Genomic DNA, 25,364 nt, shown 5'->3' on the forward strand with positions numbered 1-25,364 from the left:
TTTTAAGTAGACTCATTTGTAATTGTTTACTCATAAATGACACACTTTCTGATGCATTAAAGTAGGTTGTTTGGTTTTAATAAGTAAGTAGAAAGAAAGCAATGTTCACAATTCAGGAGGACTTTGACTGGAAAAACACTGTAACTGTTGCGGATTTGTACAAACATTTCCAAGAAAGGAATTTAGAGTACTGCTACTCATTAAAAACACATGTTGACATGTAGTTATTCACCGTTGCTCTTTATGCTCTCCATATTTGTACCCACCTGTCATGGTGATGATGGCATCGCCCAGCTGCTGCAGATTTTCTGTTTCCAAGCTGCTCCATTGGATTGAGTTCTGGTGATATTTGTGTTAACAAGCAGTTCAACAGGTTTATCTGTAAGACGATATACATGAATTCCCCAATAATAAAGAGGCATAATGTTTATATGCTGGTGATGAGTGAGTCTGTGTCTGGTCTTGTATCATAGTCCTCATATGTACCATGAAAACCTTGAAATCGTTGAAGCGAGGTCAGCTTGTGATGTGAGGCTTCGGGCAGTATGCTTTTTGGTTAAGGTTCTGCTGTTACTTGCATGGCTTGTGTGTGTTTGTTTGACTGTGCTTGGGTTTGTGTACTGTGGCTGACCTTTGCTTTACATAACATGATGTAGGTGGAAAAAAAACTTTAATGGGTGGCATCATATGCCTTCTACTGCGGCAAGAAATCCCATTTACTTGTTGTTCCCTGGAGAAGTCAGTCACTCCTCTGTGACTTGTTCCAACCCTGTTATGCAATGGATTGTTAATGCGTGTGTGTCTGTTTGTCTCCTGGATATGGAGTCATTATGGCATGTATGGTGCTGTAGCCGGTTAAGCTGTGAGTGAGGGCTATTTTAGACTGTTGACTGACACATGGTGGACACTGCACAGGAAAGATGTTTGATTTCTGAGTCTCACTTTATTAATCTTTAACTCTCTGACCTGACCTTTTCAGACTTATCGTACTCAGGAAGGCTATATTTGAAAAGATAGCACCAAGTAGTCCATTGCTTTGAATATCCTGTGTACCTGTGTGTGTGTGCGCGCGCGCGTGTTTTTCTCAGTGATAATGGACCATCTAGTTAATAATGCAGCAGAGGGATCGCACTGCACCACCTTTTCTCGTGAAAACTCATTTTCCATTTGCCATTCTATCTCGCTCACTCCCCCTTTCCTCAGGCCATGTCAGGGCTTTACAAAACCATTTCATTTGTCCATATCGACCCAGTCTGTCAGTGTTTGCACAGCCGATATAAAACCTGGGATTAGAGGAAAAGGTTCAAGTATTAAAGTACCCACTGTATTAGGAGATCCTGCTCGTGGAATGTAAATCAGAATCAGAATCAGAATACTTTATTGATCCCTGGGGGAAATTATTTTTTGTTACAGTGCTCCATTTTAAACCAACATTAAGACAAGACAGACAATACGCTAACTAAGAATATATATATATATATATATATATATATATATATATATATATATATATATATATATATATATATATATATATATATATATATATATATATATATATATATACACATACATACATACATAAGTCACTTATAAATAAATATTTGGAAAAGAAACATGTGTAGTTGTAGCAGCAAACAGTGTGTTAAGTGGATGCGTTGTACAGGGAGATGGCCACAGGCAGGAATGATTTCCTGTGTCGTTCAGTGGTGCTTTTCGGTAATCTCAGTCTCTCACTGAACGAGCTCCTGTGACTGACCAACATGTCATGGAGTGGGTGGGAGGTGTTATCCAACATTATCCAAAATGTATATTAATTAGTAATTTAGACAAAGAGTCAACCCCCACCCCCTCCCCCCTTAATTTCAGTCACCCTGGAATATCTTATCATTCTAGTCATCAGCAAAGCTTTTAGCTTTGTAGTGTTAAGCATCTATCCTGTGAAGTGTCAGTCCACTCCTGCTGGTGGGGTTCAACTCGTATTCAAATCATTTTTAGTGATGCAGTTTGTTGATTGAATGAAACAGTGGCTAAGCTGCTTCTGTTTTTATAGAAGTTCCCACACATTTACTTTATTATTCATTTTTGCATGGTGATCATCCAGGCTGTCTTAACATGTTTATATATATTTTTTTTTTTCCTAAGCTAACAAAAAGGGCTATTACACACCATTACACTAAATTGTCTGGCTGCATTTGCAGTTGTGACATCATTAATATAGTAATTGGTTTCTCTTTTGACTTTTCTTTTTTCTTTTTTCTCCTTTTGGCCTCCAAAGCACACACCTCCACGCACTCCCCCGAGGGTCATTTTTATGAGTTGGCAACACCCTGATAACAAATTGCCATTTAAGCTTTTCTATGAGTTCAGCAGCTACATAAAGGAGCTTCTTCACCACTCAGTGCTTTCTGGTGAGCGTGATGGATGGTGGATAGATGGATGGATGGATGCCAGGCATTTTGAGTGAGTCAGACATGAGCTGCATCTCATTTTTCTAATTTATCTTCTCAGTTTTTCTCACTTTGCAATTTCCTTCTTGGCCCTCCTACTTAAAACACGACAAAGAGATGCAAAACAGGAACAACTAAAGCAGTCCAATTGTAACAAATGAGACATTTGCCCCCAGTCAAGCAGCAAATGAATTAGCATCAATTACTAATAACAGTTTCCCAGCTTGAGAGTTTGAGTTTTTGTTTACACAAACGAGAGTAGTGACACATTTTATGTATTATTGCTTAAACCTGTACTTTCAGATGAGCAGTTTTCCATCTTAATGTACATTTAATCATGACTCTTCTTCCTCCTACTTCTACTAACTTGAGGATGAGGAGGCTGTCTCACAATGTTTGGAAATATTTATAGTGAAAACACTGAAATTATTCCCTTTATCATTTATCAACCCATTCTCTCTAAAGAGAACCATTTGTACCAACAATCCAAATATACTTACACCCTTTAATTGGAACACTTGTTCAGTTCCTCTATATTTGACCCCCATTCTGTTGCTTGGTTTGAATGTTAGCAAATTGTCTTTACCATGTCTACAAGCCTAAATGCATTAGGTTGCTGCCATGTGGTTGGTGAAGAAAGGTGATTTAAATGACTTGTTGAACTATGGCATGGTTGTCGTGCAAGATGGGTTTGTCTGAGTATTTTAGAAAATGCCGATCTGCTGATGAGTATTGTTGCTGACCATGTCCACCTCTTTCTGACCTCACTGCTTCCCTATTCTTTGATGGCTGCTTCCAGTAGGAGAACACAGCTGTGTGATGCCATCATGTCAATATGGATCAAAATCGCTGAATGTTTCCAGCACCTCAAAGTGGCCAGTGAACTAAAAGAAGAAACCAGACACAATCCTACAAAGAGATATTTGCCACATTAGCAGATTGTAACTCTTATTATTTTAATATCCTAGCACACATCATCTGTGGATTGACTTTAGCGCTTAATTTACAGCTTAATGAAGTCAGTCAGTGGTGGATGCAATGACCTGCATTTCCCAATCTACTTAGAATGTGTAATGTGTTGTTAAGGAGGAGGATGGGATGTGTGTCTCTCTCATCGCTGACTAGCACATTTAGACAGCACAAGAGTCCATGGATATGAACTCTTCAACCCATCTCGTCCCACTTGCTTCCCTCTTCTGCAAACAGGCAGCTGCACATTGAAGCAGACTGCGACCAGTGAAGGCAAACTGCGAACTCTCCATGTCTCTTTCCCTCTGCCACGTTTCTCCCCCTCCTATCAGCTCACCCTCCACCTTCAAAATCCTCCTTTAGCCAGTTGCTAAGCAGCACGGGGAGAGCTTGACAGTGTTGATGCTGTGTATGTGCGGGAGCACTTCCTGTAAACAGCCGAGTGGGTGCTCTTTGCTCTCAGCTGTAGAGAGAAAGAGAGAGTGAGAAGAGATGGCCTAAAATAACCCTTTCTGACTCTCATAAGAGACATGGAATGACGTGCAGTGAAGGAAAAAAAGTGTAACTTCATACCAAGTGAAAATTTCACAGGGAGCTGTGAAAGCTGTTGAAGATAACTACAGGAGCTTCAGAAGCTTTTTGAACCGTGTTTTCTTTAATGCCAGAAAGCATGAGGCCTGAAATAAAAATGAACAGAACTGACAACGGCCATTTAGGCGGCGAGCTAGTGTCATTGTGCATACAGCGAGCCCATTTGTGTGTGCACAATCTCGCTGGACACAATTCGTAAAGCATTGAGTCAGAGCAAATCTTGGACAGGGGATTTATTAAGTGAACAGACAAAAAAAACAATTCGAAGCTACACAGACTCTTTTTTTTTTTTTTTTTTTTTTCTTTTCTTTTCTTTTTTTCTTATTTATTCTGTCACCAGCAGTATTTGTTTCACTATCTTCCAGGAAACATTGAGCTTAACTAATTGCTTTCTCTCCTCTTCCCTGCTGTGTCTTTTGATGTTTCAGCTCCGTGGCGGTGAAGATGACCACGGCGCGGTACCGTCCCACGTGGGAGCTGGCCGTGGACCCTCTGGTCTCATGTAAGCTGTGCCTTGGAGAGTTCCCTCTGGAGCAGATGACCACCATCACACAGTGCCAATGTGTCTTTTGTACACTGGTAAGTTTTGGGGATTTTTTTTTCCCTTTTCTTGTGGCATTGCTGTGGCCTCAGGTACTACTTTAAGGAACCCTGGAGTCCTTTTTGAACCAGAAAAGGAGATGAAGTTAATACCACAGAAGATATTATTCACTGACACCCAGCTTAATCCAAAATTGAATTTAAACCCTTCTTTCTTCTATATAAAGTCCTGAGCGATAAGATTCTATAATCTTTAACAACTTGTAGTACCTTATGATCCCAATAGAGCATTTACTGCAGGCTTACTTGCAGTTTCTTGAGTTCCCAAAAGTACAATGAGAAGCAGAACATCAGCTATTTGCAAGCATCCTCTCTGTTTTTAAGGCTAGGTTTAAAATGTTCTTTTTTGATAAACCTTACACTTATGACTGGATCTGTTGACTCAGAGCTATCACTTATGCTGGGCATACACTGTGCAATTTTGGCCCAATTTTGAGCCGATTTTTCAGTCGTGCGACCGTTTTGGGGATCGGCCCGAGTTTCGCCTTAATCGTGTGTCGTGCATAGTGTAGTATATATGGGGTAACGAGAAGCGATTAACACCTCACGACCAGCTCGCGATCATCAATCGTTTGGTCGTAAGAAGATCAAACCTGTTTGAAAACCTGTTGGCCGTCATGAGGGTGTCACCGCAGCCTCTCACACTGCGCACACGCAAACAAAGAAATGAAAGTGAAAAGACGGAGCAGCACGGCAGTGCAGCATGTCATCTGGACACAAGCGATGGAGGCACAACTTGTAGAACTTTGGCATGCTCATCTGAGCCTTTTCGATGTCACCTCACAAAATTATCACGACTACAACAACCATGGACATTGCTGCTCAATCACAGCTGCCTGATCAATGTTTTTCATTAGCAATTTAGCAAAGTTGATTTTGTGTGTGTGTGTGTGTGTGTGTGTGTGTGTGTGTGTGTGTGTGTGTGTAAGAGGGAGAGACAGATTTTGTGTTATCATCTTCATGTTATGAGCACTCAGGTCGCATCAGAGCATCGGGCCGTATTGTGTGAGACCCTGCATCATGACCTACAAACCTCTAACCCCTGCGAGTCAGTCGTACAGTTTGAGCTGAAGCTGAATAACGCAACTGGAAAAATCGCACAGTGTTTGCCCAGCTTTAGTTGTCCTGCTAGGGCTCTTTCCATATTGCACTTAGCACTTCTCCTCCACTCAGCTGAACTTCAGTTGTGTATTTATATACCACTAATATATGTCATTAACTTTTGACTACACTCTCTCGTAGTTTGTGTTTTCGTCCTGTTTGTTGCTTCTCTATGCTCTGGGTACCAGCTGTCCCTCTCTAAATCACATTCTGCCAAAAGTTTCTAACTTTAAAAGGAGCGTTCTTCCTTCCTGCCCCCGCAAAGCTTTTGTTCATAAGGGATGTTGCAATCAATGGGGTTCTACTGTTGTGAACTAGCACTATATGAATCAGAATCAGAATACTTTATTCATCCCGAGGGAAATTAGGGGTTACAGCAGGCAGCACGCTAATGGCGCATGCGCACTCACGAAGGAACCTCCTGACCAACTTTACACAAACATCACATTGGGCAAACATGTCAGAAGGTAGGCTGATAGGAAAAAAACAACGAAAATACACTACATGAGGTAAGAGGAGGAGAAAAAAAAACTCCACTCAGACTGAGCTCCTAGTGGGAGAACAGTTTGATAAAAGAAAAAACACCTCAGCACAAAAGCACATGACTATCAATACACCATAGAAACACGAGACAAGCAACAGGGCGGGTAAAGGGTAAGAGAGAGCCGGCGTAGACAGCGCATCCGGTCTTGCAGCATCTGTGCTGGTCCAGTTGACTGCTATCATCCCCGGTAGGGCACAAGCATCGAAGGCGTTGGAAAGGGAGGGGGATGAGTAAGTGCTTATCAGTGTAAGTGTGTGTGTGTGCGTGTCCATAGTTTAGCTGAGACAGTGTCCTTCGGCCTATCAGGCTAAGTAAACAGTCCTCCAGCCAATCCAGGTGTCCTTCATGGGGCGGGAAGAATAGTCATCACACAGTCGTTATCAGGGAGTTGTTTTGGTGGGCTCCAGCCTTGGGCCTGCAGCTGGAGCCGTGGTGTCCAAATGTTGAATATTGTTGATTAAAATACATTTTAATTTCTTTTTTTTCCTAAAACTCCAATTCAAACAACATAAATCTTACTATTATTAAACAGGCTACAATTATCTAATAATAGTAAGATTAAGTAAGATCTGCCTCTGCGTTGAAGTACAGTAAATGTAACTTCTGTGTTAAATTTAGACCCAGTAAAAGTCATACACCGAAATGGCTGCAGTATCAGTCTCACATCCCTCCAGTGTAACAGCTGAGGCTAAGAAACGATAACCCCCCCCTCAATTGGTTAGCAGATGTAAACCAATCTTTTCCAGGGATGAGGAAACAATGCTCATGAATGACAACTTAAAAATAGCTGCCATTTCCTAGAACTCAGTCTGGGGTGCAGCCGTAATTGCCAAACTTTCTTTAGCACACTTTATTCCAGAGTGCAAGCGTACTGCAGTCTGTAACTAATAACTCACCATTTCCTTTTTTTTTTTTTTTTTTTCCCTTTTTTTTTTTCCCCTTTTTTTTTTGGCTGACATAAAATGAACAGTTTAAAAAAAACAACAACTAGAAAATAGCCAGCCGTGGCACATAGAAGGTTTATGTCGGTGTGTGTCTTTGGTAACACTCAGCTTTGTGAAACTTACTGGCTTCCCTTAAATGACTCATAGAAGTTTCACATGAAAAGCATAATTCATGTGTTTGCGCCAAGAAATGTTATAACATGCTAAAGCAGGGCATCTCTATTACTGTTGTACCATTAGAAAAATAGTTGTGGCTATCATTCAGTCTGATAATTACTTGTCTTTAGCTTTGTTTTGGCTTTTGCATAGTCTGCATATATCTTGACCAGGGAGTGAAGGATGGGCATGTTACAGGTTTTAGGTGAATAGAATTTGTTTTTGGGTTGGGTTTTTTTTGTTTGTTTGTTTTTTTTACAGCACTATCCATTTGATTAATCATTAAAAAACCAGAATGGTGAGTCAAAAGAAGCTGAAAAGCATCACAGACATGCTTTTCACAGACAGATCACTTGGTAGTGTAAAACAATTGATTAGTGCAGCTGTCAGCCTTTCAGAAAAAAGTGCCACCATTTGGTGTACATCTAACATGCATAGTGATCCCAAGACTGGCCACTGTTTGTTTGCCTTATCTGTTGCCGCTGGTTATGCTTTCATTTTTGTTTCATCTTGCTGATTAACTTGAGATTTTACTGGATTTATGTTATACTTGTCTGTTTTTTTTTTTTTTTTTTTTCCTCAGTGCCTGAAGCAGTATGTGGAACTCCTGATTAAAGATGGCCTTGAAACTGCAATTAGCTGTCCGGACTCTGCCTGTCCTAAAAGAGGACACTTGCAAGAAAATGAGGTGCGTTTCCATTATTAGAACGTCTTAGTTCTGCATTGGACATGGGACCACTCAGTCACTCGTTTTCCATTTAGCAGTAGTCATTTTTTAAATTTCTACACAGGCGCAGCACTGTATGTGCAGATGTAGCAGAGTTAATGCACTTTGTGCAACTATTGAGTATATCGGTTAAACCTATATTTCTAAAACAACATTGTCAATTTAAAGCACCATCCTTAACTAAGACGTGCATTTCACTTCACTTTCATGTGTGTATTCAATTACAATGAGCAATCCTGCATGTCTTTTTCCGTAGCAGGTGTCACATTGAGGTCAAACTGCTCCTTCTTCAGGCAGTTTACCATAGGACGCAGCATAGTTTAGCACACAGCAGCATTCAGTTTCTAATTAGCGTCCCTGGCCCTTAATAGAACCAAAGCCACTTTAGCCAGTCAGGCACAGCATGCATCATCCCTTTCCATTCTTGTAATTCTCAAAGCCTGAATGTTTTTCAATGCCCATTAAATGAGTAACCATGTGTGGGCCTGCGTACGCACCTTGGCTGCACTTGGCAATCAATTTCTATTTTACTGTGGGGATGAGATTTAAGGCCCAAACAAATGGCAAGTTCAGGTTTTGTGGAATTTTGATTATGACATTGTTCTGGAAATGAAACTCGCGTGGAGAATTTATAATTGCTTCTTGCAGTTTCTGTCTACAAATGTCCACACTGACCTGCTCATTTCACTCCCACTTCTCTTCTCCTCACTTCCTGCAGATTGAGTGCATGGTGGCCACAGAGATGATGCAGAGATACAAGAAACTTCAGTTTGAAAGGGGTGAGTCAGTACAAGGCAGCTTCAGTACGTCAGTGATCACTTCAGAGTTCACCAGTAGGCGCAGTATGGGCGATGACTATCAAACGGAGTCACATGGACCCGTCTGTCCTGCAGAGATACTACACACAAAAGGATGACAGTCTCATTTTGCATGTGGAGCTAAACTGTTGCTTGCTCTATCTAGACTTAATCATTTTACCCCTGTGGACATTTTCGCTATTGAGTTACACCAGGGGGTGTCTGTGGAAAACTGCTAGAATAGATTTGGAAAATCCTTCTTAGCCCCATAAATTTCACTCTTCAACACTGACAGGTGTTTTCAAGTTTTCTTTGCATACATTTTGTTATGTACAAAATGAAGAACAATTGGATTTCATTCTTGATTCAATTAAATTGAATTTCACTACAAATAGTCATTAGTTTATTGAAATGTGCAAAAATACATGGAAATACAGTAAGCAAAAAGCAATTTTTACAAGCTCCCGAACACCACTGGCTTAAATGCAGCCCCAAATCAAATGAAGAACCTCGATTGTGTTTCACAGCTGTAGACATTCACTGCTCAGACCTTCAGAAAACCTGGGGAGCTATTGTTAAAGACCTCTTTAAAGATTACATGAAAATCTGGCTGCTTAGAAGCGAAGTCTAAAGAATTGAAGGGTGACTTAGTAGTGTACAGTAGTGTACAAGAGAGGGCAGTGTACTAAGCTATTAGCTAAGGCTAGCTAGCTTGGTTAGCAGGGGGCATCGATACAAACTGCATGGCTGGATGAAACTAACAGGTAATGTGCATTAAGGGATTGACCCACTTTTGCAGCCAGCTTCAACTGGCCACTGCAGGAACTACAGTTAATTGGCCTCTTTAGCCTTAGGGGATCATCACCATTTGATCCCTTGTATTTTTGTTAAATTCCCATTGTCTCTTTCCCCCGTGTACTTTTAGTGTCAGCAGTTCATTTTCTAATAAATAGCTTGGATCTCAGAGCTGAAAACATGATGGCAGGTCTGTGTCGCTTTGCTTCACACTGTCAGTGTAGACATGCTAATCAGCAATATTTTAGTTCCATCCCTACAAGAGACAGCAGTGACCATGCTGTGCTATCACTCTTTGATGGTACTCACTCTGCAGGTTCTCCGCCTACACAGAGGCACAAACTATACACAGAACATGCAGATCACGCTTGCAGGAATAAATGCATATCCATAAAGACAAACACACATTCATTAACACAGAAGGGACCCTGTAAATTAATAAAAATCCTCAGAAAGAGCTGTTGATTCTGGATAAAAGCAGTGAGCCGTCTCATCAATGTCCCAGGCTAGTCAGGCAGAACAGTTTCTGTAACCGTTCCATATTTCTCAGGCTGAGCCAAAAGTGCAAGTGGAATGTGTGCTCATAGTTCTTGGCAGAGAGGCAAGGAGATGTAAGGACGGGATACAAGGGCAAGTGCATCATGCTATGTACTTAGAATTGGCAGAATCTGTTTTTACCACTTTTAAAAATATTCGAAAGAATTTTTGGAAGCCATGGAAACAAGTTACCAAATAATAGATGCAGTAACACAAGAAATAACTTTTTTTTTTAAAAACAAAAGAAACATTTCAGTATATAAGAATAAGAACTTTATTGATCCCAGAGGGAAATTCATATGTCTAACATGACTCATCTGCTATTTGTATAAGAATTGAAAATGAAAATGAGTGAAAATGGTTTTGTTTCTCTTCCAGTACTGATGTTTTTTTGTTTGTTTGGTTGGTTTTTTTTGTTGCATAAAGATAAAGTGCAGAGAGCATGATATCAAATTATAAGAAGTTTGCAGAGAGAAACATTATTCTTGAATACATTTATCATTATTTCACACGTAACAGGAAATCCCGGGGCATTAAAAAATCACCAAGCAGCCAGAGAAGGTTCTAGTCTACTGCGCTACATCTTCAGAAATCTGCATCTGAAACTCATTAAATATTTTGGCTCAAATGAGCTAATAAGAGAGCCGGTGTTCATGACCTGGACCTTTTTTGTGTCGTCAGAGGTATTGCTGGACCCGTGCCGAACATGGTGCCCTTCGTCGACCTGCCAGGCGGTGTGCCAGCTAAAGGAAGCGGATTCTCCAGCCCTGCCCCAGCTGGTCCAATGTGCTGTATGTGCCCTCGAGTTCTGCTCAGCCTGCAAGGCCAACTGGCACCCCGGGCAGGCCTGCCAGGAGAACAACCTGCCCATTACGTCCTTCCTACCAGGAGAAAACAGGTGCTGCTTTCTACTTGTATCCACTCACTAGCTTTCACACTTTTAACATTTCATGGACAATAATCCAAAAAATACTTACAGGCTATGAGACATGAAATGAATTCTGAAACCTGTCCTTGTCCTTAAGCAGCGTCCTTAATGAAATCCATAATTATTAAGTCATTAATTATAATTAATTTTTAATTTTTGCTCAAATTTTAACAGGCAATCATTTAAACATGAGCACTTCAGTAAAGTAATAACATTTTGGCATGTGATAGTGCAGCAGGTATAAGGCCTGCTAGAAATACTAGTTTTGTCAATGCTATGTTGCCGTCTTAGCCCATCTGAGTGAAGGTGAGAAAAACCTGGCAGGATTCAGTCAGTGTGTCTTTTTGCTGCCACTTTTTGCTTGAGCATCAGCCAACACTCAAGCACATATTTTGTAGGTAGAGATAAAACAATCTGCTTCAACTAACCTGCAGTAAGGCTGGCTGAAATAGATTAATCATTAATTTTAAGGGTGCAGCATCTGTCTCCTAAGGTAGAACAGACTTGCTCAGAGATGCATGCAGCTGACCCATTTCTTTGTCTTATCCTCTTACCCTGGAAATGCCATTAGCTCTGCAGAACCTTCTGCTGTCTGCGCAAGAGCTCAGAGGCCACACTGGAGAAGAGGGTTCATAGTTGTAAAGAGCCTTGGTGTTTGAATTACACTTGTTCACCATAAAGATATCTCTAAAAGCATCATTTTCCCTGTGTTTGTTTGTTTTGTTTTTTTTTTTTTGTTCATTTTGGCTACGCTTATGTTAAACATTAATCTCTCTGCCTGTCACAAGATTATGGTTTCTACAAGTCGTACAAGTGTTTTTCTTTCATGATGCAGAAGAATTTTTTTTTAACACAGTAGAATTTGCTAAACTTGGGAGAGGCAAAAACAAGTCATGTTCTAAATACAGTTCAGTGTTTTCTAGTTTCTAGCTAAAGTGGTGGAGGTGTTGAGACTGTATTGTGTTTCACTCAAACGAACAGTATGACAGATTCATGGAGACCGGCCTGAAAAATCAATGGGCCTGTTTGCTGTCTTCGGATAATTCGCAAAATGACAGAGCGCTGTTCATGCACAGGTTGTCGGAGTCAGCTGTTTAGAAATAATGGGAGAAATGGATACAGATAACCTGACACCGAGAGGACAGGAGAATGTTAGTCTGGGGTTGAGTTCAAGGTCATTTTAGTGACTGGTGACACCTACATATGTATTTATTTAGATGAATCTGATTTAGAACTACATAAAATCCTGTTATGCCACATAGTATGAATATTGAATTGAACACTTAACTTGCGTCTCTTCTCCTCAGCTCTTTTTATAAAAACGAAGAGGATGATGCACCAATCAAGCGCTGTCCTAAATGTAAAGTTTACATTGAGAGGGACGAGGGCTGTGCACAGATGATGTGCAAGAACTGCAAGCATGCCTTCTGCTGGTACTGTCTGGAGTCCCTGGATGTGAGTGGCATCTTTATTCCTCATCCTGTAACGTATTTTCACACTGCTAATTATTTGACTCCATGGAACAACAATATCTCTAATTATCAGAAAATTGTAGCTTTACATTAAGAGTATTTGCAATTTTCATTATTTTGACTGTTCAAAGCGACAGCCTCAGCTGAACTCATATAACTTTGGTGATTAATGAGCTGTGGTGCCCTTATATAATCCTAATTGTGTGAGCATACAGGCGACCGTGCTCCGCAGGTCACTTAAAAAGCAATTTTCTCTGAACGCCCACCCGTATCATTCAGATAGCTGATGGTCAAGTCTTTATCTGTATGTGTGTCATGTGCTAGGATGACTTTCTCCTGATCCACTATGACAAAGGGCCCTGTCGAAACAAACTGGGGCACTCCAGGGCGTCCGTTATCTGGCACAGAACACAGGTGAGAACACCCACCTCCCCATCCGCAAGTCACACTCGGCAACCCACCCCTCCCCCTCTGCCTCCCCCTCTCTTTGCCACGCTGCAGCATGTGGCCTCACACGTGCTCCCTGGCTCTGCTTCTGTCTCTCCTTCGGTGCACACATTCACATACAGTGATGGGCTCGTATTATGGTAACAGCACAAAAGCAAAAGAACAACTCAATCCACATGCAGCGACAAGTGTCTAGTGGTCAGTGTCCTGCTGTTTAAGGCTTTAAAAAAAAAAAAGTTTACATAACCAAGGTCTCTCTTTACCTGGCGATAATCCAATAAAGCTACACATTGCATATAAAGGATTAGATTTCCTCATGATACAACATATTGAAGTGCTTAATTCATAGACTGAGCTCCCAAATGCCCTCTCAGTATCACTTATTAGCCAAAAAATCTATTCATAGCTTAGCACATCCCTTTGTCCAGCATATTTGCTATTTTCCCAGTATTAGCATACACATTGGCATCTGTTGCCTAGTAGGGCAGGCTGAGTCATATGATTACAGTTCAGCTGGTGGAGGCCAGCTATAGCTTCAGTGTTGTATGTGTCTCTTTTCTCTGTCTCGCTCTCCTCATTTCACACCCGTTTGGGCTTTCACATATATGCAAGCCTCCCTTTCGCTTGCTTTATAAAGCCAAGGTGTATCAGAGCAAAGCATCTTCTGTTGTAGCCACGTACCATCGTTCTGAAGCAATGTCACATGCTATGCTTCAAAGTGCCACAACGATCTGTTAATAAGAAGACCCTGTACTTGATACTTTTTGTTTGTTTTTCACTACACAAGGCCTTTTCGCTGAAAAAATAACAGTTAATGCATTAGCCAACGCTCAGTTAATGCAGGGGGGTTTTTTTTGTTGTTGTTATTTATTTTAAAAGAACCCTGCATGCAAGCAATCTTGCAAAATATATTTTCCCAAATAAACTGGTGGAAGAAAAAACCCATTGTGCTATTATAAGTCACTGTTGCATGTGACAGCCGATTATGTATTCTATCATGCTGTGTGAATTTCCTGGAGTTTGGCTCCCCCATGTGGTGGATTACTTAAGTTGCCTGGCTACCAACAAAACAAAGCTGGATTTTACCAACATGTAACTCCACAGTTCTTAAATCTAGAACTGTGTTGGTAACTCCTAAAAACCATCTCCTTAGTAGAACACTTGCATAACTTCCACACAAAATGGTTCTGCTGGAAAATAAGCATCCTTTGTGCCACTTGATTGGAGAAGTACATAATTATGTAACTGAATGTGTGACTTTGCTATGTACAGTCTCACTATGTGACAAAATCATGATGTCCTTAGATTTTTATTTTTTTGTGGGAGTAAGAACATTTTACTAAAGGCTTTCTGTCTTTATGTACTGCAGTATAGAACTTATTTTAATGATATAAAATGGCATCTCCACTGTTTGATATCCTTTTTTTCCCTCTGAGTAAAAAAAAAAAAAAAAAAAAGAAGTGAAGTGAAGGGCTTGCCCAATTATGAAAATATAGATTGTAAAACTGGAATAAAACCGATCATTCTTAACATGTTGAGAAAAAAAAAAGATAATTTTAAAGCACTTGGTGACATCCACTGGTGAACATGTGTTACTGCAGAAATCGTGCTCATAGTTTGGGACACTTGGGAAACAGTATATGCACAGTTGCTCAAAAAAATATCGGTAACTTATATGACACATACTGAAGAGAAAATCAGCAATAAAACTTTCAGAAATGACCTTGAAAGCTGTTAACGCTACTTGAATTGCAGGATTAATAGATTAAATGCATGGCTGCTTGTATGTTTAAAAGAGTGCTGCATTTATTTAAATAATGTTTTTTTTGTTGTTGTTGTTGTTTTATTTAATGTCTCGCTGCTGTGTCCCTGCAGGTTGTGGGAATCTTTGCTGGCTTTGGCCTTCTCCTGCTGGTTGCCTCTCCCTTCCTCCTACTGGCCACTCCCATCGTACTCTGCTGCAAGTGCAAGTGCAGCAAAGGCGATGATGACCCATTGCCAACCTAAAAAACACCATCTGAGTTGGCACAGGGAGCCGCTTCAAGGATGGGCCTATCTATTTTTGTCCTTTTTCACCCCTTTTACATTTTTTTTTCCCCATCCCACCAGCTTTGAAAGCTTTCTTCTTTTTTGGGCTCAACCTGCACCAGCCCAAGCCGCTTGGGGATCCATTGCTCTGCATGAGGGAGGCATGGCAGAAAAGCGACCCTACATGTTTATCTCAAGGGAGAGAGGTGCAGGGGTCAAAGGTTAGTGGACATGAGACTCGTTGAGGGACTACTGTGTCCAAATGTATGAGAAGTTGCCAGACTGGGGACATGGAGGATGACTGCACCACTTCAGCTGCCCCCCCCCCCCCCCCTCCCCCCTCTCCTCTCCTGAGGTGTGGGTTAATTTGTTGTTGCACTTTGGTGGGTAATTGCAAGTGAAGGAGGGGGAAAAAAATCAACATTAAGAAACGATTTTTTTTTCTTTATTATTATTCTTGTATGGACCATGTCATGCAGGAGCCACCTTAGAAAGAACTCTTACTTCATCGCTCTGTTTTGTCGGTTTGTTATGCGCAACAAAAGCTTTTCCCTCACCACCACACTCGATGTAGCTCTACAGATTCAGTCAGTAGCATAATAGAGTTACACCACAGATGTTTGGTGTTCACTCGATTTGCGCACAGAACATGATTTCTTTGTCATGTCTGCGACTGAGGTAGAGATGGGAGGCTAGCGTCACTCTCAGCTCAGTGTATAGCACGTCCTCTTGATGATGTCAATGTTTTATAATCCTGCGCTTTTAATAGAACTGTGCTCAAAGTAGTGTCTATGTGTTGTACTTTACAGTGTTTTTCCAACTGTTAGGCAAACATATTAAAGGGGACTGCCTCTCAAATACATTAAAAGGAAAAAAAAAAACAGTTTTTCCTGTGATAAAATGATAATCGCGTCTTGTTTTGGTTAACTATCACCTTACTTTCTTTTACTGTCTTTGCATTCTACATTAAATTCACAAATGTCACAAATTGAGCGGCACTCCCCTTTAGCATTAAATTAAACTCTATCAAAGGACCTCGTATCCACGTGCTGTGGAGTTGTTTTAATTTAATTCACTAAAAGAGATGTCACTCCTGTATTTCTCAGTCCCTAGGCGGCAGTCTAGCCAAATAGAAATGAATGGCCTTAAATTAAAAGTAGTGAAAATCAGGCAAGCCCCCCATGCACTAAAAGAACAAGTCAGATCCAAATGATCCCAGGGAAAGCATGTTTTAAGGACTAGTCAGTGAAGCCCTTTATATCCAGACGATTCTATGATGTCATTCATATGCCACTCTGTTAATAGCCATACTGTTAAAAAAAGAAAAACAAAAAAACCGAGGATATCTCTCTCTACATATAATATAAACAATTGTTCTCAAATGGTGTTCTTTGTGATCTAGGCCCTGTATTTTCTGAGCCTCTTTAAGCAGGAGAGCGATCAATCCAGCTATGGTTGTGAATGATCTCAAGATCAACTCAGATCTCCCACTTTTTGAGTCTTAACAAATACCCGCTGGCTCAAACTGCAAACTTGCATATGTTAGTGGTCCGAGTGTCTGTTTTGTTTTGTTGGTAGTTAGACCTCCAACAAAAAGCAGCTATTCCTTGCAGGAATGTCAGAAAAGCCTATAGAATAAATTTAAAAAGCATGTTAACTCTTTGGGCACATGAATATCAAGCTGCTCTATACTATATCACTTTATCTATGCAAGTTTGTGCATTACCGTAATGATAAGGTTATTGATTGGCCATGATTAATTGTATGGAAGTATTGTGTAATGAGAGCTGCAGAATGTCAGCATATCGTCGCTTTAATTTAATCAGGGAATCATCTGGAAAATATCCATTTTATGATCATTATATACAGTGCATTGGGTTTTTTTGTCCTTAGGCTAGTTTTAAGGTTTCCAGAGAAGAAATTTGTCTTCTCTGGAAACCTGAAGTTGCAGTCTTCAGAAAGAAGTTGCAGTCTTTCTGAAGACTGCAACTTCTTTGCAGTCTTCAGAAAAATGAAATGACCTTTTTACAAAAACAATCTTACCTGGTTATAATCACGGTAAGCCAACTGTCAGTTCGGAGGTTTTTCAGACCAGGACATAATAAAAGAAAATATTTGGTCCTCTGGGTCCAGTGGAGGAATATTGGCATGCTTATTTTTCAGTGTTGCTTTAATTTATTTAGGTTTTTGTGCAATTATCTATGCACAGCTCTCTTAGTGTCTCATCACGGTATTTCAGTTGGGTTGATGTCTGGATTTTGACTGTGTCATTGCAACACCTTGATTTGCCGTCCCACCCCACCCTTTTTTCCCCCTCTTTTCAGCCATTCAGTTGTAGATTTGCTGGTGTGTTTTGGATAATTGTCCTGGTCAGCTATGGACAGGTGTTCTCACATTTAACTCTAGAATACTTTGGCTTACAGATGAGTGCATGGTCAACTCAAAGATTGCAAGTTGTCCTGTGGCTCGAAATCAAGCCCCAATCATCACCCCTCTATCACTGTGCTTGATAGTTGGTCTGAGGGGTCTGTGTTGACTTGGTGAAAACCAAACACAGCATAAGTGGCATTAGGCTTTATAGCCTAACGTCTCCACTTTGGTCTCATCTATGTTGTTCCAGAAGCCTTGCAAGTTGTTCAGATTCAGCTTTGCAAACCTAAGGAGTCCTTTTATAGAGAGAAGAGACGTTGTCCTGGTAACACTTCCAAACAAGCCATACTTGTTTGTTTTTCTCTTTTTTCTAATTGTACTGTCATCTTTAACATTTAATATCCTAACTGAGGCCTGGAGAGTCTTGAGATGTAGTTAATGGGTTTTTGCAGTTAGCACTGTTCCCTCACAGCGGTTGCCTAACAGCAAGAAGGTGCTGAGTTCGACTCCACCATCTAGCCTTAACCATCTCCCTTTCTCCAGGGAGTTTGCATGTTCTTCCTGTGTCTGCGTGGGTTCTCTCAGAGTACTCCAGCTTCCTCCCACAGTCCAAAGACCTGCAGTTAGAGGAGTTAGGTTAACTGGTGAGTCTAAATTGCCCATAGGTGTTAATGTGAGTAGTGGTTGTCTGTCTCTCTGCGTTAGCCCTACGACAGACTGACGACCTATCCAGTGTGTACCCCGCCTCTCACCCTATGATAGCTGGGATATTCTCCAGCCCCCCACAACCCCAGTAAGGATAGAAGAGAGTAGAAGAGAATGATTGGTTGGATGTGAAAAATCTTTCACTGTAAAATAGTTTGGAGAAGGCCTTCCACGATTGATGGGCAGCAGCGGTCGCTCTTTAAGATCATTGCCGAGGTCTTCCCTCATTAAAAGCCACCTGAGTGCTCCAGACCAGCAAACTGACGCCTGCTTTTATAGAGCTGGTCACACTAGCACATGATCAGTTAAACAAGTGCATTTGATTAGCAGCATCTGGCTGCTATTGTCCCCTCTTATTTCCTATGGAAGCAGTAAGTCTGCACTGAAGTTTTTCACCCACGGTTTCTGCATTTTATCTCAGTTTTTGTTAAATAAATATTGAAGCAGTGTGACACATCATGTTTTGTTAATCATCTGAGGTGGTATTTACCCAATTTAAGACCTTCTAAAGACCAACTGATTTTCTTTTATTATGTCCCAACACGTAAAGCCTGCAATTGAAAGAGATTGTGCTTTTTTTTGTTTGTTTGTTTGTTTGTTTCTTTACCAAAACTGTAAGTCAGTTTAGGAAAAAAGTAGAAACCTTTCAGTTTAAAATGGAGACATTTAATTTATACTCTCATAGCACCTGCATGTCTTCGGAGTGTGGCAGGAAACCAGAGCACCTGAAGAAAAACCACACAGGCGCAGAAGGAAAAACATGTGAACTCCACACAGAAAAGACCAGAGTTGAACATCAGGTTCGAGCTTTGAGGCGACAGTGCTAACCACTGTGCCAACCTGTCATAGCCATTCCAGTGTTTTAATAAGCCATTCGGTTTCTCGCTTCCCTTCTGGTGCAATTCATCAGTGTTCATGTAGCATTTCATTAAAAGTGTGGCTACAGTTGCCAATAAAGGGGTTAACAAGAGTAGCTAATACTGTATAAGCTAAACAGTAGCTGATCACCTGCACCTCCCACCAGTTTTCACCTGTTTTTAACTCTTATATAAAATTTTAGAAAAAACATTGTTATTATTAGTAGCCTTCAGGTTTGAATGCGTTACCTGTAGCTTGGGTTGCTTTCATTGGCCTTGCCTTCTGTAGGAGCATGATCATTTGACACTGAATTCGGTTAAATTTACTACCTTTCAAAGCAACATTTCTTCGCTGCAAATCATTTAAGTTGCTGAAACTCTCATTGTTTTAATGACAATCGTGCCAAGCAGATTTCCCAGAAGGCAAAAGGAAGCTGAGCTGTGTGTGCATTTTGATCACGTCTTTGTAATGTATTAACAGTTTTTACAGGGTTGAAATGATTGCTTCTTTATGTAAGCGCTGCACTGTATAATATGGATTTTATCGTTTTACTTCTTGCTATGATCTGTGACGTGCGTGATATGGTGCCTGCTGTGTTTTACTGGAAGAGTTTAGCAGCTAAAATGAACTCTATGGAAAAGTCGATGCAGATGATCACAAATGTTTGTTTGGTTTGTTAAATTTGTTTTTTAGGGGTTTTAACAGTTTGAGGAACAGCAGGAGGGGGCTGATACCACTAGTAAACATTTAAGTTCAAAAACTAAAAGTCCATCAAATTCTTGAAAGGCACAAAGTAACAAATCATGGACACTTTGTTTCTTTTCTTTTTCAAACTCAACATTCTTCTTTACCAATGTCTGCTGGCATTAATAAACAGGTAGATACTGTATTATGCAACAAACATAAGGGCAGCATAATTACTTGTTTTTTCAGGGCTCGACATAAAGGCCTACAGAGTACAACCACTTCACGCAGATGATTCATCAGCACAGGTGCTGGAGAATAGGATGACCTGAGTAAGGGCTTGCTTGTCATTACTTGGGGCCCTGAATGGAAAGAGTATTTTACAAAGGCTCAAAATCAACTTTGTAACTATCAGATCAAGTTTGGTTACGAGCAGCAGTCTATATTTTATAACTTGTTGTGTCAAGAGATGAAGCTGCATGAGTTTTCTTTGACTTCTACATGGTAAATATAATATTGTAGCCTCTAAAGAGCTTTCATATGGTGGCACTGATAAAGTCGTCATCCTGTTTTGGGTTTTTTTTTTTTTTTTTCTTCTTCTTCTTTCGTTTAGAAAATGCACTTTGATGTTCAGCCATAAAATATGTTGGTCAGCCTTCCTATATTTAGTAGATGGCCTTCATGTGTCTGTTACTTTTTTCTTTTTTTATGTTTTGTACACTTGTTACATCAGTTTGTGTATTTGTATTATCCGTTTATATAGAGGGATTTTTCGCCCCTTTATTGGTCGTATATTAATTATAATGAGTTACAATTATCGGTCACTCCCGTAGGTGGGTTATTTTCAAAGAAACTGCTTTGCATACACAGGACTATGAGAAAACAATGTCTCTAGTTCACTGAGTAATTAAAGGTTAAATGATAACAAAGCTATGACCATTGTAAAATTGCATTAAATCCATTCTGTACAACTTTAGAATTGGCATCTTAATATATCTACAGTTCCACTAACACTGTGACACCAGGTATTAAAGGTTGTTGTTTTCGTGATTGTGTCCTCTTCTTTCACTGATGCCAGTGGTTCTCAAACTGGAGCTGCTTACAAATAGGTGAAAAATGTAACCTAGAGACATCTTTTACAGTTGTGATTAATTTCAGTTTGTATTTAAGTGTGGCATGCAGGGGAAATGAATCTCTATGGAAGCCCATTTCCGCCACTTAAAAAAAAAAAAAAAGGATCCATAACTTGAAATTTTGAGTTATTTTCTCGAAATTTTGAGTTAATAAGTTGAAATTTCGAGTTAGCAGTGCCGATCAGTAATCTACGTGAATGGCGTCATTTCCTTGTTACCCGGAAGCTGAAGCCCTCAGGTACAAATGCTACAGCTAAGCTACCGGCATTACATCCAGTCATGAATGCACAGATTGCAGAGTATTTTCAGCGTGACTTCAAAAATGATGAAATCCTTGTGTTATTAGCTGAATCACATGGCGTTACTATCAGCAAACGTACTCGCGAAATCGCCAATTTGTTGCGATCCGGTTTTGAGTGCGCGTTACTCTGCGCCATATGCTTCCGGGTAACAAGAAAGTGACCTCATTACTGATTGGCAGAGCTAACTCGAAATTTCAAGTTATTAATTTAAAATTTTGAGAAAAGTTTCTTGTAATTTCACGTTATGTTTAGAAATTTCGAGTTATGGATACTTGTTTTTTGTTTTTGGTTTTTTTAGTGGCAGAAACAGGCTTCCATAAATCTCTTAACATGTCTCAAAGACGCCTTTTGGCTCATGCAATTGTCAAATAGCTCCCTCTAGTGTTCCAAATGTGTAATTTTCTATTAAGAGATACCTGAAGTCCAAAGTGACTTAAAGAGAGAAGAGAGTAACAGATCTGACAAAAAGCTAATTTTGTCACCTTTCACAGGTTTATTTTATTTTCTTTAATTTATTCTAACCCTCCTGTCTGGTTCATTTAATAACTTGTATAAAAAAATGACTTTGAATCATATAGACAATAATATTTCGATTAGTCCTTATTTAACTTGCACCAAGCATCTTTCCTTCTTATTCACTGCGGCTCTTTCTGTTCCACTGCATCTCTTTGTGTTCATCAAAGATGTATCGGTCTTTTGTTAAGGTCTGCCAAAGAACAGGTTGTTCTCTCCTTCTCTCTTCCTTTGTTTCTATTTCCTGCCAGATGCTGGATCGGGAGCATTAACAAGACAACCCTGAAAATGAAAGTGCAAACGCTCGGTGATATATCATCCCTCACCAGCTGTTCTCTGTTTGGAAGTCGCTCTACCAATCACTAGGCAGGACCACAGGAAGTTGCCATCTGTGGGCACCATGGTGACAAGGTTTGTGGATGGGCGCTGAAGCTGATGTGTTATCTGGAGCAAATGAAGTATGATGCAGGGAGAGAGTGCCAGGAGGTGCGGGGATGGACGGAGAGACAGAGATGAGTGTATCACCTGCGAGACAAAGAGCTGAACCTCAGAGAAACTGGAAACCGAGAGCCAAGCCCCGGCACTGAAAGAGGGGCTGGATGGGAAGAGAAGAGACGAGGCCTTTGCACCTGCTCTGTTACAGAACACAAGATTCTGCTATCACACGTGTGTTGGCTGCCAGCCCATCAGGCTGGTCTGTTCTGGCTTTACCTTCCAACACTCTGCTGCCAAGTCGTCATCCTGCTCCCCATCAACACCCCCCTCATCTGCTGCTCTGTACTTACAATATCAACAATGCTCTTAAGCTTTAAGCTTTCAAAATTGAGAAGTGAGAATTGAAAGTCTTAAAATAGTCAGAAGCCTTTTATTTACTTTTTAATTTAAACTGAATATACAATGCATGTGAACCTAGTGTGTCTAATGCATGAAATACAAATTGAACTATCTTAACGGTGCTTTGCATGATCTGTCTGCTCGACCTGTTAGTAGTTGAATATTCAGAGCAGGGACTCAAAATCTTCTGGACTTCGATTCCCAGTCACTGAAGCAACAGTTCAAGTCTTTAAACTACTAACACTTCAGCAGATTTTACCTTATCAAACAGCTTTATTTTTGCATGATTTATGTCATGACCTCATGTAGAGCTATTGACAAATTGGGAACCACTCATGTGAGAGCAGAAAAGACAGATTTAAAGACCGCAGTAAAACATACACACTGAATTAGAGAGTACTTAAAAATGCCTGTCTGATTTTGGTCAATGTGTTTATGTAGATATTCACTTCTCTCAGTCTCAAAAGGTTTCAGTTAAATGTTTGCAGCTATAAATGTTTTCTTTAGATTTTCTTTGAGTGACCAGAAATCAGTAGAAACATCCATATGAGCCATCCAGTCCATAAGGTGCGCCAGTGGGACGTAATCGATAGTGCTGAAAGCAATATTCACCATTCACTCGAAATTAACCATAAATCCATTTGCCAGAAGAGGGAACTAGAGTGCTATGAAAAACATCCCATTGTGTTTGTGAGTAGTGGCACACAGTGGCTTTAAATATATCAAATATTAAGTGATGTGTTCAGTGCAGAATGGTTAAGATGTTTTTCTTTTTCCACCTATTTTTCGATCCTGCAACACATTTTTTCAAATTAGCTGGGGATAAATAAACCACACATTCATTCTGTTCACCTATTTGTTTGCACATGTGTCACTTAGGAAACACTGGTAGGTGCAGAATACAACAATACAACCGTTCAGTATTTTCTGTCCCACTGAGCTTTCACACCCATTCTGACTTTCCTTTCTTTCACTCTCACGTGTCACTCTGATGGAGACTTCCACTAAGGAAAGAATGCCGTAAACACACATTGACATTATGAGCTAAGAGCTCCCTGCTAGCTCCCAATGGAGGTTAAGGTTTAATATTAGGCATGTGTATTTGCTCATACTTGCACAGAGGGCTCTAATTGTGACCAGGGGCCATTGTACATCAGCTGGTGATTGACATACGGTGACAGGGTTCCGCCTCTGATCTATTTTATCCCAGCGTGGAGCTGTACTGCTCATTGTCCCTCAAGGCTGTGACACCTATTAGCTCTCATTAGATTCCTGTGGTTCAGCAAGATGGGCTCAAAAAAAGAATGGATAGTCTTAAAATAATTTTTTTAAGTGGATGTCGCAAAATATCAATGCTGAAAGTTGGATAAGAAGACTGATACTGCTGAACATCTTACCGACCAACATGTTTTTCTTAGCCTGCAGAAAACTACAAGGTTTTGGCATAGAAGAAACTTCAGGACATCACAGTTATGTGCAAAAAATAGTCTGTAGTTTCTTTTTAAAAACTTATTCCTCTCACAGGGTTCACTTGCTTCTCTCCTCTGGACAGATCCAGGACAGCTGTTTTCCCTAGCTTCCATTCTTTATGCTAAGCTAAGCTGCTGACTGTAGTTTCACATTTATTCCAACTGCATAGCTGTTTTTTAGATTAGTTAAACACTCAGATGAGTATTCCCATTCAAATTGGACAAGAAAGTGAATAAAATTACTGGAATTCATTCAAATACAGCAGAGTTTGGTGAAGAAAAATCACTTTTATGTGAAGTTAAAATAAGAATATGTATTTTCCTGGACTAATCCATGATGAAAAAAAATGTGTATTCTGCATTTTTGTTGATTTCATGTGTCATCGGCATCCTCTCCCTTTGCACCGAGTTTTGTTTGACTTAGCCTCCTGCGATTGCACCTCATTGCCTCATCGCCTAAACCCATTTCTTTCTCTAAACTATTCCTGTTTTTTCCAACTCCACTTGCCTCCTGTCTCATTCCCCAACATCCCTCCTTTCTCTCGATTTTTATCTGCGAGAAGTTTGCCTTGGGGCATTCACCTGAGCCTCCTCACCTGGCCTCTGAAAAGCCTGCCGGGACAGCAGGCCTACCTGGTGAGGATAACAGTTGCCGGTTGCCGGAAGAAATCTTAACAAATTCTGTTTTCTGTCAAGATGACGCACTGGTGAGGATCTTACGGAGTCGGGTTTGCCATGAACGCAAAGGCAAATACAAACGCACTCAAGTTAATGAGGATATTGCCAGGTGGAAAATGAACTGCAGGGAAATCAATCATGGAAGGATGCTCCAGTTCAGTTTATATTTGGTTTAGGAAGAAAATTATCTGAAGCTCACAAATTGATTTTTTTTATAATACCCGAGGCTAGAGTGGGGGAAAAAATATTTTCCTTTGCGAGTTTAAGAGGAAGTTTGTAAAACGGAGCTGGATCGATTTCCATCCCGCTGCTCTTTATGAAATGTCAGTCATGTGTCTTTTAGTCACTGGCAGTTGATGTGCGTTTGATTAGTGGGACTGGAATCATCAGCTATCAGGAATGACGTACTCTACCGAGCCCCTACTGCTCCGACCACCACCACAGCTTCCAGCCATGCACCTGTTCCCTCAGCCTGCTCCATCTCTCACTCACTCAGACGCACACGTCTGTGCCTGTGGTTCCAACTTGGCTTTTTCTCATTAAAGACTCAGTGAAGTGACAGGTTTTGACAGTGAAGGCTTCCACATCGAGCCTGCCATAGTGACAGATATCCGACAGCTTGACGATAACTGGTGCTTTATTGCAGAAACACAGGTGTCCCTCACGTCTGACGACAATAGGCAGCTCTGAGTGATGGGCAGGTTTGATGAAAAGTTACAGAGCCGGAACACG

General features: G+C 40.5%; 1 protein-coding gene across 2 annotated transcripts in view; it reads left to right on the forward strand.

Moving 5' to 3' along the window:
- rnf144aa (ring finger protein 144aa) overlaps positions 1-20,753 on the forward strand; it is a 37,269-nt gene extending 16,516 nt beyond the window's left edge. For both annotated transcript variants that reach the window (XM_086274395.1, XM_086274396.1), the window contains exons 2-8: positions 4,439-4,589; positions 7,939-8,043; positions 8,801-8,861; positions 10,893-11,109; positions 12,447-12,594; positions 12,936-13,025; positions 14,934-20,753. In XM_086274395.1, coding sequence (XP_086130521.1) covers positions 4,455-4,589; positions 7,939-8,043; positions 8,801-8,861; positions 10,893-11,109; positions 12,447-12,594; positions 12,936-13,025; positions 14,934-15,065 — 888 coding nt within the window. In that variant the 5' untranslated portion in view covers positions 4,439-4,454 and the 3' untranslated portion in view covers positions 15,066-20,753. The remainder of the gene's footprint in view (positions 1-4,438; positions 4,590-7,938; positions 8,044-8,800; positions 8,862-10,892; positions 11,110-12,446; positions 12,595-12,935; positions 13,026-14,933) is intronic.
- Positions 20,754-25,364: the final 4,611 nt, after the last annotated feature.

The sequence above is a fragment of the Aulonocara sp. 'chitande type north' Nkhata Bay genome, linkage group LG19 (genome assembly GCF_057382095.1).
Source record: "Aulonocara sp. 'chitande type north' Nkhata Bay isolate Kocher_YH1m ecotype deep benthic linkage group LG19, A_spYH_male_GT1.1, whole genome shotgun sequence".
In the NCBI taxonomy this organism is placed as follows: Eukaryota; Metazoa; Chordata; class Actinopteri; order Cichliformes; family Cichlidae; genus Aulonocara; species Aulonocara sp. 'chitande type north' Nkhata Bay.